Source organism: Diceros bicornis, chromosome 20 (genome assembly GCF_020826845.1).
Source record: "Diceros bicornis minor isolate mBicDic1 chromosome 20, mDicBic1.mat.cur, whole genome shotgun sequence".
Lineage (NCBI taxonomy): Eukaryota > Metazoa > Chordata > Mammalia > Perissodactyla > Rhinocerotidae > Diceros > Diceros bicornis.
Window position 1 is genome coordinate 12,087,438 of NC_080759.1, and position 19,879 is coordinate 12,107,316.

Below are 19,879 nucleotides of genomic sequence, written 5' to 3' on the forward strand. Positions count from 1 at the left end.
CCACATACAGCAACTAGAAGGATGTGCAACTATGACATATAACTATCTACTGGGGCTTTGGGGAAAAAAAGGAGGAGGATTGGCAATAGATGTTAGCTCAGAGCCGGTCTTCCTCAGCAAAAAGAGGAAGATTAGCATGGATGTTAGCTCAGGGCTGATCTTCCTCACACACACACACAAAAAAAACAACAACAACAAAAACAGTTGGGTTGTCGTATTTCTGAAGTATATAACTGAAGTTCGAGGATTTTTTTGTTTTATTTTGAAAGTGATTCCTTGGATACGGATTAAGGTTCTCAATGAACTAACGGGGCATTTTTAAAGTGGTATTTTATTTCAAACAGCCCAAGAAAGAGTTTTGTCCAGAACATCCAAATATTCTTGCTATAAAGATCCAACTTGAAGAAAAATGGGAGCTTGCCAGAAATGCCAAATGATGGTATAGTTTATATTCTAATTGTTACTATTCCAAAATTTTAAACATAACAAACAAAGGCAATAAAACAAACTGTCTAGTCTACATCGGGAGATTACACAACATTAATTTAAAGGATTGGACAATACTAAAATGTTATTTCATTTAAAAAAAAATGGTTTATCTTACTAGCATTATGGTGAAACTTATGAAATTGCTGATATTTGACTATTCTTGACCTATAAAAATGGCAATTTTACATTCAACCCTTTTTTAACCTGGTATTTTGATCTTTTCCTGAAATACGTATTGCCTACTTAACATCTATAATACTTTACATACACTTATATTAGAGCACTTGCCAGATTGACTTGCAATTAATTGTTTATAATTCTTACTCTTGCACTATTTTGTGAACATTTGCAGACAGAAACCATTTCTCCTCTATTTTCACGTTCCTAGAGCCTAGCATTGCCTGGCACATAGCAGTTCTTGCACAGTGACTGGCAACAAGAGTAACATACATTTGAGAATAGAATGATTGCTTAGGAAAGAACATATAGAAAATAAAAATCAAGTTCTGGTAAAAGTTAGCATGCAAACTTCATAAAAATCAGGACTGCTCCAAAGCTTAGTATCTGCAGTTAAACCTAAATATTTCCCGAAAACACAATACTTGGATCACTACTACTCTATACCAAAGAAATAATAATTGCAAATTTTCTTTATTCAGAGACCAATTATCTGGTGTATAGATCTTGCATTTCTTTCTCTTCCTCTCTCTTCCTCTCTTTTACTGTCTGCTTCAGTACAACATCTTGGGGCAAAAGGTGAAAGGAAGCAGAAATGCTCTAACTGGTTAATTTCACTCCTTGCTTGTAAATGTTCTGAGGAGATGAAATGTTCTTAGAGATGATGGTTTTAATGGTTTAGATACGGTTGTTAGAATGTCTATGGATTTCAGTCTTTGTTACTGTGGTATCTTTTAAAATTTGTACTATCATTTAAAAATATGTACTATCTTTCAAATTTCTGAAATTTAAATATTGCACTACCTTTTTGAATTTGCTAAAGTAAACCAAGTTTACGTACAAAAGACAATTCTGTACTTTCAAAGTCTAATCATAAAGTAAGAGAAACTAGAATACAAAGTACATTAAGACTCAAAAATTCCTTAAAGCTGGGAGAAAGCTTATTAATATTTTTGAGAAGGCTAGAAATACCTGGAAAAAAAATTATTCAAAGTTCCATAAGAAATCCTGGTCACATATTTCAAATCCAACAAAAGGAGACTTAAGAGACTAAAATTAGCAACAACTCATTTGGGTGTTCACTCTGGCCTCAGGAGGTATTTATGACTGTATTATCCCTTGCTTCATAATTCATAATGAGTTCAATACAACTCATTAGATCTTCAGCCTCAACCTCAATATTCATATCTAAATTCCTGACGCTATCTTCATAGTAAGATATTTCATATTCAGTCAACCTAACGCAGGTCATGAGTACAACACAAATTCTGTTTAACTTTACCAAATATGACAGTTGTTTTATGAAAAAGGAAGGGTGCCACAGTCAACTAAACACAGCTCATCAAACCAGTCAAACACCAAAACTAATACCATTCTAGTTAACCTTGAAAGATTACTATCAAAATTTTAATGATTGTGATTTGAGGGTATGTGTCAAGATTTCTTTGATTTATATTTCAATTTGATGAAAATAATTTAGAAGGATAATCATAATAAAATTACAGATGATAGAAATTACACAATAAAAGACAGAATTTTCACAATGATTGTAATCATCACAACAAACCATTGATTTTTGACTATCTGGTCTGTTTGTTACATCTGATTTTACTGTTTGGCCATTTATTATAAATCAATACACAGATGCTAAAAACAAGTGGAGTGGACAATTCAATTTGGTTTATATGATTAACTTGCAGCAGCTGAGCTCCACCTACAGGCAAAAAAGGATTCTTTACAATAAGCTTTAAAATAGGACTTTCCAAAAGACAGGCTGCAACTACCCCCAAACTTTCAATTAACCTTGAGTGCACATTAGAATAACCTGTGCTTTGTAAAACTTCTTATGGTCGCATACCAAAAATTCTGATTGACTTGGTCAGGCGTGGGGCTTGTTCTCAGGTGATTCAAATGTACAGAAAAGATTGAGAGACACTGATTTAAATCTTTACCAGCACACATCCTTTAAAAACATTAGGAATACTCAAATATCATATTTTCTTTCTTCTAAAATTACTTGATTCCTAGTATACTGACCGTTTCCTCTTTTTCAAAGATTAACCTAAGTTCAGTTGATACAAATGTCTTATCCCTGTTAGACTGCAAAAGAGATCTGAGGTGACACTACATTTTTCTTAATCTGCTTTCACATTATTCTATATCTCAGAAGTAATCAAGAGAGTGTATGCGGTGGGGAGTAGGGTTCTTAACCCTGGATGCACACTAGAATATCTGGAGAGCTTTTACAAAGTATTATTACCCTAAATTAATGTATGTTCTTAGAAGTTAGAAGAGTGGTTACTATTAAGGAATGAGGGGGGAAGTAACCAGAATCGGGCAAGAGGGAGACTTCTGGGATACGGCAATTTTCTGTTTCTTGATCTGGGTGATGGGTATATGGGTGTATTTAGTTTGTAAAAATGCAGCAAGCTGTACACTTATGATATGTGCATTATGAAATATAGTTCATACAGATATATTCTGTATGTATATTACACTTCAATTAAAAGTTAAAAAGTAAAAAAAAGGATGTGCCCAGGCTTCAAGGCAAACCAAATGATTCAGAATCTGTAGGAGTGGGGCCTAGGTGTCAGTGTTTCTTTTAAACATTCCCCCAGTGAATCTAATGTACAGTTGGGAGTGAAAACCATTCCTCCAATGGATTATAAACATATTCATTCATTTATTCATCCACTCATTACACAAACTTTAATGACCAATTACCATATGCTTACTATACTAGACTCAGAGGATGTAAAGATAAATAAGACAGTCTCTGAATGAGCTCAGTCTAGGAAAGGGATAGGCAAACCAATAAATCCTGTGTGATAAATACAAGCAAGTTACTTACGAGATCTAGAGGAGAAAGTGATTTGTCAAAGAAGGATGCACTCATTTTCTTGTCCATTCATTTATACAAATATTTGGGTACCTATGATATTTGACCTCAGAGATAGAAACATAAATGTTCACAATCTCTGCCTTCAAGAAAATTACAGTATAAAGGTACGCAAAGAAGAAAAACAAATGTGTAATCTAATGTCATACTACCTATCACAGAAGTGTGAGAAAGGTGCAATAGGAATGCCCTGAGGAGTCAGAGAAGGTCCTTCCAAGTTGCTGACCTTGGAGCTAAGATGATATAAACTTGCACTAGTAGTAGTGGGGGTAAAAATTAGTTTTTTTTTTTTTTTTTGGCAAGGAAGATTAGACCTGAGCTACCATCTGTCGCCAATCCTCCTCTTTTTGCTGAGGAAGATTGGCCCTGGGCTAACATCTGTGCCCATCTTCCTCTACTTTATATGTGGGATGCCTGCCACAGCATTGCTTGATAAGCCGTGCATAGGTCCGTGCCCAGGATCCGAACCTGCGAACCCCGAGCCACCGAAGCAGAGCGCGTGACCTTAACCACTATGCCACCAGGCTGGCCCCCAAAATTAGCATTTTTGAGGCGTGCTTCTCAAACTTTAATGTACACACAAATCCCCTGGGTATCCTGTTGAAATGCAGATTCTGATACAGGAAGTGTGGAGTGGGGCCTGAGATTCAGCATTTCTAAAAAAAAACATCCCAAGTACACTAATGCTATTGGTCCACAGATCACAATTTAAGTAGCAGGTTCTTGAGGAAGATGGGTTTCAAGAGGGAAGAGACAAAAAAATGCCAAATTTCACAGCAGAGAATCCAAGAAACACAAAAATTGGAAAGCAGCATTAGATTTGTGAATTAGATGGCCTTAGTGAGAGTAGTTTCAGTGCAGTGATGAGGGAAAAGCTAAATGATGTGTATTTAGAAATAACTGAGAAGTAAGGAGGTGGGGAGAGGAAATAAAATGGAGTGGTTTTGTTTGGTTTTACTCTTGAATGCTGGGAGAGGCTTAAGCCTATTCACAAGCTGAAGAAAAGGAAAGGGTGAAGAGAAAACTGAAGACAAAGGAAAGGGGATGGAATCATTTTGAATGGGTAGAGAGATTCCTCTCCCTTTAAAGCAGAGGAGAAGGAGATAAGAATTGGTCTGAAAGGGTAAGGGGGAAAAGAGGAAAGAATAAGTTCAAGAAGTTACTCCTATTTCATAGGACAGGAAGCCAGGTGAGAGAGTTTGAGGTTTAAAGTGAGCACTGTGGGGAGTGGGTAAGGAGGAAGCACGAGAGGCAGGGCTGAGGCTGGACTTGCACATGGCTGTGTGATTCTGCTCATCCACATCCAGTAGTCACGGTATAGGCTTAGAGAACGTGGGCTGGATAAGAAAGAGACTGAGACTGACACATTTAGAAAAGGAAGGAGGCAAGGGACTAGAAATCCTAAAGAAGTCAGAATAAGTATAAGGAGAGAAAAGAAAGGAGAGAAGGTAGGAAGAGCTCTGGAATTTTTTCTCCTGAACCCCTAAGTACTTTTCAAGGGAACAACTAGAGACATTGCTGAGAATACAATATAAGGGAAAGATTCTACGCCACGTCAATTTGTTGAAAATTATATTGTTAAATACCATTCTCCAGCTTAAATATTAAGTACTCAACAAACCTGCTTGTAGCTTTAACATCCAAAGTGATAAACAGCTTTAACAGATTCCAGATGTTTCTTTACTAATAAAAGCAATACCACAAATTTTCAGTAAAATTATACTTTGAATGGCTCCGTGCCTAAAGGACTGGTAGGCTAGTCTAGTCCCTGATCCTACTGTTCAAATCAGAAAATGACCGAAGGATAATAGAGTACTTCGAGCACATCCAGATGAAAAGTCTGTATATGTCAAGAGCCTTGATTTTTGAATACATAATGATTTCACACTGATATCCTATCTGCCTGGCAGCTATACCCATTATAATTCAACTTAGACTGAGCAGTGATTTTCCTTTAAATATAATTATCCTTTTTACCACATTACAATTTTTTAAGACTTAGAGGTTTTCCTGTTTTTTTTTTTTTTAAACATAAAATTAACTTGAGACTTAAACTACAGTGAAGCTGGTATAACTGACCAAAAGCACTAATGATTTTGGAAATTTTTTGTACTCAAAATAAGAGGTCATGAGACTATCGTGGAAATTTCTAGACAAGAGTAAAAAACTGTATTTTCCCTTGGAAATTCTGTACTTTCTCTCTACCCTGACCTCCTTATTTTTCTTTTATTTCTCTTTGTAGGTAGGAGAGATAGGATGAAGAAGCAAGAGAAGAGGTTGCGAATACTGAAAATCTGGGGGAAGAGGGGACCAGTTATAAATAGATGTTTGGTGTTTTCACCATTTATTAAGGCAAATTTTGCCAAATAAGCTTTACTTAGTTCTTATAGAAAATTCCGCTTTGCTAAATTATAAGTTATATTAATCAGAGGGTATATAAGTATTTGAAATTGTATTAAGGCCAACAAGACAGAGTAGAGTTGAGGACTTAAGAACCACTTAAACATAAATATTTGGTTCATCTATTAAAAATTCAAAATGTATTTTTTGTCACACTATAAACCTAATCTTTAAAAAATTCATAGTCCTTAAAAATTAGAAAATGCATGACTTGAATGAGAGAAAGAAAAAAAGTATCCTTGATTATATCCATGATTTGACTAAAAGTCACAAAGCTGATGAGAGGCTCGTCAACTTCATGTATGTATAAGCACATATATGATCACTAAAATCTTCAGTCAGTAGTGGCCCAAAGTTAGTCTACTGTATTAAATTACTCAAGAGTGATTACTTGAGCATCAGGTGAGTCTCGCTGGAAAAAAAGATATTTAAGGTAACTTCTAAGTACTACCATTTCTGAATGCAAAAGGTTATACCATCCATGAAAATTTCTAAGAATCACTTTTCTGTTTACATAAAGGAAAAAGTTGAAGGAGATGAGCGATGACAACACGCAAATGCTTTTTAATTTTTTCTATATGAGGTTGAGAAACATAATAGAAGAAAGGAATGTTGTTTATATGTAGTTAACATCTATCTTATCCCCAAATGTAGGCCATTCAAAAAAACAAATATTATTATTTTTTAAAGCAATATTATTTAAAATGTATACCATAAAGTTGTAATAATAGAATCACAAAGGAGAATTTTTTAATTAAGTTGAATTTCAGGAGAATAAAATGTTGAGTCACAAAATTCAACAACTCTCTATCATCAGATAATTTGCTGAAATTTCTTTTATGATACCACTGAGATTAGGAGGGGTATACAGCAAAAATAAAACTTGAAAAGATATTTAATAACGTTTTCAGGCCCACACACTTTCTTAACCAGTTTTGACAAATTTTACTCACCTAAATCTGAGGATGTGGATGTCTCTTTTCATTCCATACAATTACTCTACTACTCTCGTTGGTATTAAACAAACACAACCTTCCACATCTAGCTAACATATTCCTTACCACATATATAAAAATTTATAGAGGAATTTTAAAGAAAAGATCAGAGAAATGAAGTGGAGTTTGACTTTAAAACTGGTCTATTTTCTTTTAGGTCTCCAAATGGGCTAATTCAGAACAACTGGTATATATATCAAACATTATGAAAATAGTTATTTTAAAAAATAAGTTGAATAGAGGATTCAATCAATTTAAAACGAAGTATAAAAAAACAAAAAACTCTGATACCCAGAAGCACAATAATTGACTCACCTGCGGCTGACTGATTTCTTCTCCACTTCTCCCTCTCCAGCTGATTTAACATTTGCATTTGTGTCCTTTTTTAACTTTTTTGCAATCCTTTCTCTCATCAGGTTCTTCTCATCACCATCAATATATTCATCATGCTCTGCACTTTCACATTCTCCATCCTGTAAAAATTGAAATGGAGTATTTGCCAGGCATTCCATTTCCTCTTTCACTTCCGGAGATCCATCTCAGACTCTCCTCATTGCATTCTAGGCCAGGTTTGCTTTTCGTTTTCTTTTGAATTAGTAAGGGCTTGAAGAATCTGCTACAGGTGGGCATACCCCTCGAGTCTGCTCTAGGCCAACTATATAAGTATGGGATACTCCAGGAAGGGTTATTTGCTCAATTCCCACATAGCCCCTCTGTGCAGCACAGACTGTGTCTACTCTGCATTACCCTGTAATACCCAGGATAGTGTGTCTATCTACATTCCTATTCTTTCCCACTGGGAAATGTGGCTTCTGGAGGTGGTGAGCCAGCATATTGACCTCAAGCAAGGATTAATTCACGTAGAAGAGGTAGACGTGGAGAAGCTGAGATTTCTTCCTATAATCTAAGTCATAGCAATTACTCCTCTTCTCAAAACCCTCCAATGGATCCCCAACTCACTTAAGACCCTACACAATCTGTACCTCCCTGACATAATCTCCTATGACTCCAGGCCAGCAGCACGAGCCAACTTGGGAGCTGCTTTTCTCTCCAGCCTGAAACACTTAGTCAATATAGATGCACTGCTTGCTCTTTCATCTCCTTCAGGTCTGTGCTCAAACGTCACCCTCTCAGTGATACTTTCTTGATCACCCTCTTAAAATGGCAGAAGCATCCACCCACCTCCAGTATTCTCTATTCCCCTTCCCTGTTTTTTTTCTCCCAAAGCATTTATCACCCATTTGACATACCATATATTTTAATTATTTATGTTTTTATTGGCTCTCTTCCATAATTAGGGGAAGTACTCCAATGAGGGCTAAAATTCTGGACTATTTTGCTTACTGCTATATCTTCAACTTCCAGAATAGCTCCTAGTGTTAATAGAGAGATGAGTGGAGGGAGAAAGGGGGAGGGAAGAAGGGGGGATAAGGGAGAGAAGGAAAAGGAAGAAACTACCCCAAGCAGATTGTTTTCTCTTGTGATTCTTTGATCAGGTGAGTCATGGTGAGGCAGGATTCTTAACTTGAAGCTTGTGGACCCCTAGAACAGTGGTCCTCAAAGTCTGGTCCTGAGACTATATAACATGGTTTGCTTGTTAAAAAATGTAAAATCCTAGCCCTCATCCCAGTCTTACTGAACCAAATCTCTAGAGACAGAAACTGTGAATATTTTTAGCAAGATATTTAAAAAATTCTTTAGCCCTAAAAGTTGATAACCACTGACCTAGGTCTTCCATGCTTGGTCCTCAAGAGATCTAAAAAAATCCCCTGCAAACTCATAAAATTTTGTTTGTGGATAGAGTACATTTTCTGGTAAGATGGTCCACAGTTCCAGTCATTGCAAAGGATCTGGGACACAAAACAGGTTAGAGACCATACACTATCCTTAGATGGCCTCACTCTCACCAAGACCATATCTATACTTTTATATCAGGCCTTGATCCTATCTTCCAGACCCATATTATTGTTACACAGATGTCTCCAAATTATCTGAATCTCAAAGTGTAAAAAATTAACCACATTACTTTTCATCTTTCTCTCCACCTCAAGCCTACTTTTTCTTTTGTACCCATCTAAGTTGCCCAAATCAGAAACCTTGTGGTTGTCCTAGACCCCTCCTTCTCCCTCACCTCATAGTGCAGAATCAGTCACCTCTTAGACCTCTTTCAAGTCTATCTCCTGTCTCACAGCTGTGGTCCTATACCAAGCTCTCCTCCTGCCATAGCTTCCCAATAGATCTTCCTGACTCCGGTCTGTTTCTTCTAATTTGTCCTCTATGATATTGCCAACAGCGATCTTCCTAAAATGCAAAGTTGACCGTAGCACGCTTGTTTTTAACTAATACCCTTCAACCGCTCCTCATTACTTTTAGGATGAAATTCAACCTGCTCACCATAGCCTATGAAGCTCTTGAATATTTGGCTTCTCCCTACTTCTCTAGACTTATCCCACTCTCCCTCCTGTTACTACACTCTGGTCACACTGGTCTGCTTTCAGTTCCTGGAAAACACCAAACTCTCTCCTGCTTCAGGGCCTTTTGTATGTGTAGTTCCTTCTACCTTTAACTCTCTTGCTGCCTGCTCTTCACAAAGCAGGCTCCTTCTCAAACTTTAGTCTCAGCTCGTACTCTCCAAATAAGGTATAATATCTCCTCGTTACTATGATTTAGCATATGCTAGCTCTCTGAGCTAGAGGACCCCCACCCCTCACCACTTTCTTTTGTGATCTAGTTAACTCCTAATTCTCCTATAAGACACAACACAGCATCATCTCTTCCAGGAAGTTTTCTTGACCAAGCTAGATATTCATCCTTTCTCTACTATACAGAGTTAGAGAGAACCCTCTCTTTTGACAGTGGTAATTGATGGAGCTGCGTTCACGCATGGAAAGTTATGTACTCCCAACTGAATTATACAATGCACAGATCAATGGGTTTTTCATAAAGTGGCAAATGGATGACTTGAAAAACTTGATTTCTTATGTATAAAGGAAACTCTGCCTTCTGTTTTATCAACTTTAATAGCCAATACAACTAATAAACAGTCTTGAATCCTCTGAAATGTGCGTATAATGAAGGAATACTACTATAAATGACTGATCCAAGCATTTCCTATACATAATGTAGGATGCCCACGCATCAACATTTAAACTTTTAACATAATAAAATAAAATCAATGACATCTGAATTTTGAGTATTCAAGTAATGTTATCTGAGAAGGAGAAAAAACAGGCTAGAAATTCATATATATGATTCTAATTTTGCAGGGAAATACAAATACCTATATACACACTTGGAAGGAAATATTTCAATATCAAAATAAATGCCATTTTCAAATCTTTTTCAATTTTTTTTCAAAATTTTACATATATAATTATAAAAGTAATATACATTACCTCTTAAGAAAAAATAATGTAATTTTTTGTAAAAATTTTGAATTTTCTATAAATTGTTCAAACTATATTTATACTAAAATTAATACTCACATCATCTGAGTCTCCTGCTGCATCACCTTTTTCGCTACAAAAAAATAAAGAAAACAGATAAATTTTAGCTTCAAAATCAAACTAATATTCAATAACCCAAAAATTTAGAATATTTTACTGGGATTAATAGTTCAAAAACTTATTTCAACATAAGAATTTCAGAATGGCATTGGACAGCAAATGGAGACATTCTAAAAGGGAGTCATTTTTATAAACAGAATAACAGGTATGCTCCATTAGCACATATACAAATGCACTAGAATCAAAAGAAAAAAGCAAACAACAAACAGTGCTATTTTTATGAACAAAGGGCTGCAGAAAACAATTTTTTCTATTGGCTCGATGCAGTCTGGCTGAAGAAACCAAAGTTTTCAAAAACAAGGATATTAAGACAAAATTGTTTTTTTTTTGTTTTTTTTTTTATTGATGTTTTAATGGTTTCTAACATTGTGAAATTTTGGGTTGTACATTTTTGTTTGTCCATCACCCCATATATGACTCCCTTCACCCCTTGTGCCCACCCCCCACCCCCACTTCCCGGGTAACCACAGTCCAGTTTTCTCTGTCCATGTGTTGGTTTATATTCCACATATGAGTGAGATCATACAGTGTTTGTCTTTCTCTTTCTGGCTTATTTCACTTAACATAATACGCTCCAGGCCCATCCATGTTGTTGCAAATGGGACGATTTTAAGACAAAATTGTTTTGAAATAGAATTTTTGAAAATGAGCTAAACTCAGTGCAACAGTATTTTAGTTCCCCTTTGAGACAGTGGCCCAATATATCATGTGCAATTACATTTAAGATAAGACATCTTCTCAAAGAGAAACAACAAAGATAGTAAGACTATTTTCTAACTCTCAAAATACGTAAGAAATAATACTCAGTGGATTGGCCCAAAATGTGGTGACTTCTTCACAAAACCCTTCAACTCTGATTTGCTTACCCATGATACCAACTGAGACAAAAACGCTTCAAGGAAAAAGTTAGCAAAGCAACTTTGAATTAAACATCAAGCTGTTTAAGCAAACAGTTTCCTAGTATTCAAACTATGCTACGATTTAACAGTTTAACAATTAATTTTAAATTTAGTTAGTTCCACAGAGGTAGATAGCAAGAAGAATGGAAGTGACTAGAGTACTCCTCTCCACTATGCCAGAAGCTCTACCACCTCCATTACCAAAATGCCTTCATTTTTTGGCTGGGTTGAACAAATTTGACTTATGAGAACTGACCATTTACTCACAAAAGCAGCAAGAAAATTATCTGAGCCAGAAAATAAGAACTTAGGGTCACACTAGCACCCTACTAACCTTTCAACAGCTGGAACAGAACTGAGATGCGGATCATCCTTCAGCAAGTCATGACTACTTTTGCTTTTTCCCTTCATGCTCTGGAAAGGAATGTATGATAATCATGAGTAGGGAAAAAAAGTCTTCCAAAAGGACAACTTAACAAATTTACATAAAATCTAGTACTGTTTTATGTGGTTAGCAAAAGACATGGGTTCCTGAAATTTTCAATATAAACTAAAGCTTTATAAATAAGAATCTTACTCTCTCATTTACTAAAAATATTACTTTAGAAAAACTTTTTCTTTCAAAAAGTGATATATCCTTAAACATAGGTTTATTAATTACTATTTCCAATCACTAGATCCTCAATATAATTTATATATAACTAAACTAATTAAAATTTTGACCCATATATTAAAACTTAGACAATAGATCAGGAGTTATTTGAAATAAATGCATACTATTATTCTTAAAATACACTGTCTATACTGCACAGAATCACTTTAAAAATGAACCAGGGAACCAGATGAGTGTACTTCCGAGGTACTGTTTAACACATGGAAAACGTGTACACAGAAGAGCCTCTCAAGTATGACAACACTCATCAATGACCAAAGACTTATTAAACGCTTTAATTTCAAAGTTCATGTTCTCAGTACAGTGACATTTTAGTAGGGCAACAAGACATAGGAAGATATAAGAAGTAGAACTATAAAATAACTACTACTACTACTATTATTCTAATTTATTAAGTATATACTTGGTGCCAGGCACTGTGCTATAATACAGTATTCCTACCCCTCATTTCCTCCTCGACAAATGAAAGTATATAAGCTGGGCATTATTAGCCTCATTTTACAGATGGAAAATAAAGACAGAGAAATTAAGTAATTTACTAGAGTTCACAAAGCTAGTCAGCGGTAGAGGATCTAGGATTTAAATCTGGGCCTGTCTCACAATAATATACCAAAAATGTAAATGTACCCATTTTTCTTTTTCTAGAGGCCCCTATGGACCCAGAACTCTGGCCTGGTTTCAGACCTGCAGATTACCCTACAGACTTCCCCATCACAGGGTGGGAAAACTTCAAATTTATACCTTGTATCTTGAGGTGGGAACCTGCTCGCCAATCCCACCCCTCAACTAATCATGTAAGAGTGAATAGTAAGAGGTTAAAGTTGACAGGAAGAAAGGATAATTGCTATTTATTTTGAAGGGAAATTTTAATCTGAAAAATTCATTACAAAATGTGTTAACTGAAATTTTAAAACATGAGATACAGAGAGGTGAAAATACCTCTTTCCCTTAAGCCCCATTCACCACAGTCTAACAATTTTGAGAACAGCCTTCTAAATTTGAAAGGTTTTACTTTAAGGCAGATGTATACTTTCTGAAATATATTTCCATGATGAAAATAATAGGTTTTTAAATTTCTGTATTAACATGGAGTTCTCTACATTTTAAAGACCTAATCGATTAAAACATGCTTATAGTCTAGTTCCATACGACAAAACAAGAAACTTCTCAAACAGTTAATCTAAAGATGCTATTTATCTGTAGTTTTAAAAAGTCATAGAATATGAATTGTGCAATTAATCTATATTTCTAATTCCATAACCTTATATAAGCCAAGGAGTGTTGAAAAGGCAAATTATCAACAAATTACTTGATAATATGTTTGTCCAACAATGAAAACTGAAAAAAAATTTTTCAAAAACCAGAAGGTGATGTAGTAGAAAGAGCATAGGACAAGAAGAAAGATGATAGTGAGACCAAATGAGTTTCAAAATCTAATATTCAGTAATTCTATGAGTTTTAGTCCAAAACTTGTACCATTTGGGGAAACAGAATGATCTCATCAGACCTCAGAACCCTTGCCTACAAAATGGAAATAATAATACAGCAGCCTCGCCTATTTCACACAAGAGAACTAAAGGAGACCTGTGCAAAAGTGTACCAGAGAATGTTACGTGACCTGAACTAGAATAACACTTGAACATCTTTTGTTCATGTTTTCCTTCCCTAAAATTTCTTCCTCCTGCATCTCCAGCCATCGATGTTTATCTTCATCCACTCTAAGAAATATTCCCTTATTAATTTCCCCATGTGGTGCCCTCATGGAGCCACAATCACACACATCACAGCCAGAGTTGGCCTCACACCCTCTGGTCCAGCCTCTTAGTTAACAGATCAGAAAATGAGAGTCAGGAGTAAGATTAGAATTCAAGTCTCTAGGTTCCTGGTCCATTAATGAGCTATAATATTTCGTTTATTTGTAAATGTTAGTTTACAATTGTTAGTTTAATTAACATTTTTTAAAAACAGGTTCTTGTTTAACTCCCCAAATTTAAAACAGCTTGAAGAGAAAAGAAAAAACTTTTCTTACCCCAATTTAAAATAAGACTTAGCAATAGGAGGAACCTATGAATTAATCTGAATAATCATTACCATTTCAAATTTCAATTAACTTCTTAAATTAAATTGGCATAGAAATATATAATCAAGAGTAATTTTTAGACGTCCCTTCCCGCTATAGTAGACTTGGCACCCTGCAGGCAGAGAAAACAAATTGTGGAAGAACTAAAGAAATTTGGTCTTTGGCATCATCCCATTCTCCTCATGACCCTCTCTTCTTCTGAATGTATCTAGTTTGTCAGTATCCTTCTTAAATGTGTTCAGAACTGAACAAAATGCTGTAAATGTGATCCCCCCAAATACAAAGAATGTTAAATTCCTTATTCCAGAGACCTCACTCTTAGTAATTCAACTAGGGCTTACAGGCTATTAAGTCGTATACCTATTCAATTGATTTCATTAAAGTATGGAATTTACATGTACTCCTATTACATTTCAACTTACTCATTCAAATAATCAGGCACAGGTGGACAACAAAGCACCCTTTGGGCAGAAGGATTCAATCAGCTATAAATCCATCTGTCTATCCTGTCTCCCAGATCACATTTCCTCATGTTGTCCACAAGAATATCATGATACTCTGACAATGTGCTGCTGAATCAAGATATGTTATCACGGCATCCTCCTATCATGCAATCGTATCAGAAAGGAAATGAAGTCAGTCTGGCAAGTCACTTAAGCAGAGTCTCAGTTTCCTCATCTATAAAGAAAAGAAGTTGGACTAGATCCCTTTGAGCTATAAAATTCTATTATTCTAAAAGAGATTTTATCAGGTAGTAGAAAGAAACTGAAATAAATGATGAAGGAAAGCTAACCCATGTGGGAGAGGCACCTTGTCATGAATAAATGAGTGGGGTAAAGCAGTGTCTGTAATCCCACACTGATAATCCATAAACCAGAGGGGACTCTATCTTATTTCTCCTTTCACAGAAAGTAAAGCCTCAATTCAGACTTGACCTATTATTAACTTGTGATCAGTGAGACAGGTTCTGGAATAAAGCTTAACACTGTCAAGTCACTGAAAAAAGAAACTTGATAAGCAAATGAATAATGAAACAATTATTTTCAAGCCCTCCAGAAATATTTAATTTCATGCAACCAGTGAAACTGCAAATTGTTCTTAGTCATTGTAAAAGACACTTACTTGACTTTGGCTCTAGCTATTACATGCATTTAAAAACAGTATGGAGAAATTTAATAAATATATTCTATTGGTCATACTTTTCCAGTATTCAGGCTAGCCTTCCCTTTTCTTACCAAGGTTTCATTTTACCCAAAAGGTAACATGTATCTGAAGGGTGCTCATAGTGTGAAGAACAGTACAAAAGCAAAATAAACAAAGTATACTTTCATTTCGATTCTCTCTGCCTCTAGAGAAATTTCCTTTCCCCTAAGTCAGTAAATTTCAAGGATTTTTTGTTATTGTTCTATTTTCTCAAGCTAAACTTATCCACGACTCCATTATATAAACAGAGAAAACAGCTAAACTCTGTAGGCCAAAGATTCAGCAGAGTGTGCCAAGACCCACTCGCATGTGGGAATGGGTTGTTGGTGGGTCAAGATGTACAGGTGTACACTCATGCCCTCCAAGGCTGCTCAGGCTACTATCCAGGAGTCTATGGAAGTGCTCAGCAAGGACAGTAGGCCAATTGTGCTGAGTTTATGACTTCCTACCCCAGAAAGCTGAACTGCTGGTGAAGCTCCTTGCCAGCCCTTTAGACTGCTTGAGCATGAAGGTGGCAGCTTCTGCATAATAATCATGACCATATTAGAGATTGTTTGATATAGTTTTGCTCATGATAATAAAATAGGAATTATAACATAGTGTATTGTTTAAGACATTTGACTTGCAAAAACATTTTTCAAGATTGCATAATGTATTAAAGTAAGGATTATCCATTTGCTTATTTCACAACTCTAAATGGTACATATTATTTCCATGCTACAAAGAGGAAAACTGAGGCTCAGAGAGACTAAGTTATCCAAGGTCACAGCGAGTATCAGCAGAAAGTAAAGTGTCTATATGAGCCCGTATGATCCGAAATCTATGGTATTTCTACTCCAAGACACCACCACGCAAAGATAACACAAAGCTTACCATCAAGGAGTTCACAACCTAGGACTCTACACAACTAATAAGGCAGAAAGAAAAGGGTATAATGTTTGAGTAGTATACAATAAGAACATAGTCATATGTTTCTTGTGTAATAAGCAAAAAGGAAAATATAAGTATCACAAGAAAAGCAAAGGTGAGAGCCGAAAAAGAAAAGATTAAGAAAAACTAGAAAATATATTTAGAAAGGATGGTGTTTTAGGGGTTAAAAATAAATAGGACTTTGACATCCAGAAGTGAGATAGGACACTTAGGGCAGGGAAAAGAACATGAACAAAAAGACACAAAAAGGAAAATACAAGACATATATGTAGAACAGCAAATAGTTCAGATCTGCTAACGCAGTATTTCCTACATTTCCCTAACAAGAATTTCAGGGAATTCATTAAAATTACAGCTTCCCAGGCTCTTCCCTTGGAGACTGTGATTCAGTAGGTCTGAGATGGGTCCCAGCAATTTAACTTTTTAAAAAGTACTACAAGTGATTTTTATCAAGAGGAAGTTTAAGAAGTATTAGGCTAAAAGACAAAGTTGGTGAAGGGGAATCATGAAAGCAGAGGCTTGAAATCATAGGCCAAGAAATTGGCCTTATTTCTATAGTCAACAGAGAGCAACTGTAACATCTTAATGAGGCTTCAGAAAGCATATTCTGATAGTAATGAGTGGAAGGGAAAAAAGAGAAGGGAGATGGGAGACCAGTCTGTAGACTATGGCAGCAGCCCAGGCTAGAGAAATGAAGGCCTGAACAAGGGTAGTAGCAAAATAAATGAAAAGGAAAAAATAGATTTGAGATACATCATGGATGAAAAATTGGTAGAATAGTGCAACTAACTGGTTGTGCAGAGAAAAAAAAAGTCAGAACTGAATCTAAAATTCTTCTTTAGAGGCTACTGATACCAGGGAATAGAAAGAGAAGTCACAGAATAGGGAGACGTTTGGGAAGAAAAGATAATGAATTAAGCCTTGGCCAGGGCTTGGGTAACTAGTGAGATATTCAAATAGAGAGATGTCCAGCAGGCAGCTGGAGAAAAGAAGAGTAAGAGACATAGACTTGAGAGTCAAAAACAAACATTTGATAATTTTATCACACAGAACTCTCCCATTAAAGAGTCCAATGAGAGAAACATGATGACATAATACTTGGCTTATACTACTCATTTGATAATGGACTGTGGGTCGCAACTTTCTTGGCAAAGAGGACAGAATTTACTTAGTCTTTCTACTGTTTAAAGTGTTTTTTAGGCTTAAGGGCAAACATAAAGAGCAAGCCAGCACTATCTATGGTGGTATCCTTTCACATTTCAACCTTGTAGCAAACAAAATTGCTTTTGGAGTATCAAGTTCACTATATTCAGTATAAGTTAAACATATCGTTTTTTTTTTTTTTTACCTTGTGCAATGGTAAGCAGCAGAAGGAAGATAGTTTTAAAATTAACACATGCTGTTGTTACAAGTAGAAAAAATTCAAACTATTTTCCCAGGAAAGTCAATCTCATAGTAATTGTGAACAAAACTTACTTTAGATCAGAAATTTAATTCAACAAAAAGACTGACAGAAAAACTCCTTTCTTCTACCCTTGCTCTCGAAGGCTGCTCAACCTAGTATCCAGGACCCTATGGGAGTTAGGGAAGGGCAGTGGGCCAATTGCACTAAGCTGCCTTCTACCCTAGAACACTATACTATGAGTAAAATCTCTCACCAGCCTTTTAGATGGCTTGGGCTTGAAGGAGGTAGCTTCTGCAGCATTCAAAATCATATTAGAGACTTAAATAGCTATAGAAACCTAAGTTCAAAATTCTGATTCTACCACCTCCTAATTACATGGTCTTGGACAAGTGACTTAATATCTGAGTATTGATTTTTTCATTTACAAAATAGGAATAATAACATCTATATCACATGGTTGTTATAGAGATTACATAAAATAAATATTTAGCACAGGTAGCAGATAAGAAAATAAATAATTACAATGCAGTATAATAAGTGCCTTGATGGCCACAGATTATTGTGGAAAGAAGTTAAGCTCAGCCTGGGTGGGAGTTGGGTGAGGGAGGGAGGTAGAGGTTATCAGGAGTTGATAGTGGAGTTCAATCTTAAAGGAAAAACAAAAAGTAGCCAAATAAAGCAGAGTTCACACTCGAAGAAAAAAGGAAAAACGAGGGTGGGGGAACTATGGGGCAGGCATGGGTATGTAAGGAAACCTGACATCTTTAGAAAACATCAATGAAAGGGAATTCTGGCAATTCCCAGATCTAACCTTCGTGGTTTGGTCCATTTACAAATATACCCACAGGATCATGACATATAGTAAATTTTTTACTTGGACAAGGCACAAATTTGAACCATGAATAATGCATGACTAGTGCATTGACATCTAAAGAAGACGACTTCTGAGATATCAGGGTGACATAATGATCAGTGATGTTTTTGATAACAAATAGGGAGGTTTCCATTTAAAGATGAATTTAATTTTGAAATCTAAAATAGAGATGTTTCCTAAAGGCAACTCAGAATGAGGGATAAGAATCCAGAAGAAATATTTGGCCTTGTCTCCTAGAGTTCAGAACGTTAGTATACAGGAGATAACTGAATCCATGGTATCAACAGATCACTCAAGGATACCAGACAGTGAGGAAAAAATTATGACCAAAATATTTCTTATACATGCCCATTTTACTCAGTTTTTTTTTCTCTATATGTTTGTTTATTGTTGTTATTATCTACTAGATTTTACTCAGTTTTAATGCAAGGGATATATCTAGAGTACTTACTATATGTCCAGCATTAGCCTATCAAAACCATGCTCAGCATGAGGGAAGCACATGGATAAAGAAGTAAAGATAAGGGTAATAACAGTGTACTTTTAAGTCAATGAACGCTATTGTTAGTGTCACAGGTGACTATGTTAAGTAAGTAAGGCAGTGCTAGGTTACAGAGTTTTAATTACTACAATAAAGACTTTGAACCTAATCCTTTAGGTCTCAGTACTCACTAATTTTCAAGAAACGAAGACATATCAGAATCTTTGAGAGTAAAAACCCTTGAAGATGGTTTTCTTGGAGTATGCTTATCAGAATCACTGCCCTAAACAATGGCAGGGCACTGAGTATGAGTATTCACTTCAGCAATGAATATTGTGATGAAAGTGATAGTGAGGAAAACCACACTTAAAGGCCTGTGGGAAGCATTGGTGGGTTAAGAAGCCAGGAGGCAATGCATAAATCCAAAGACATGGGGGTGGATTTTATAGCGAGACAGATGTAGGTTCAAATCCCAGATCTAGCTACTTAATGGTTATGTGACTTTGAGCAAATTATAACCTATCTATACCTTAATTTATTTGTGGGTAAAATGGGGATAATAATACCTATCTTAAAGGTCTGTGATGAGAATTAATAAAATGAATAAATAAATATAAGTAATATTAAAATGAATATAAGAGTTTTGGTCTGTCACTGATTTTTATAACAATGATAATAATCATTATCACCTACCAAACTAATTAAACAAATAGCAATTAAAATCTGAATCATAAAGTTGACTCATTCTTTAGAGTAACTCTAGTTCCAGCTGATTAAAAACAATGCCAGGTTAAAAAAAACAACTAAA

At 35.6% G+C, this 19,879-nt stretch overlaps 1 protein-coding gene across 3 annotated transcripts in view; it reads right to left on the reverse strand.

Annotated features, from left to right (window-relative positions):
- The window catches only part of CWC27 (CWC27 spliceosome associated cyclophilin), a 220,084-nt gene that overhangs the window by 178,892 nt on the left and 21,313 nt on the right, over positions 1-19,879 (reverse strand). For all 3 annotated transcript variants that reach the window (XM_058563996.1, XM_058563995.1, XM_058563997.1), the window contains exons 8-10: positions 11,760-11,839; positions 10,446-10,479; positions 7,276-7,433 (exon numbers count right to left, since the gene is read on the reverse strand). In XM_058563996.1, coding sequence (XP_058419979.1) covers positions 7,276-7,433; positions 10,446-10,479; positions 11,760-11,839 — 272 coding nt within the window. The remainder of the gene's footprint in view (positions 1-7,275; positions 7,434-10,445; positions 10,480-11,759; positions 11,840-19,879) is intronic.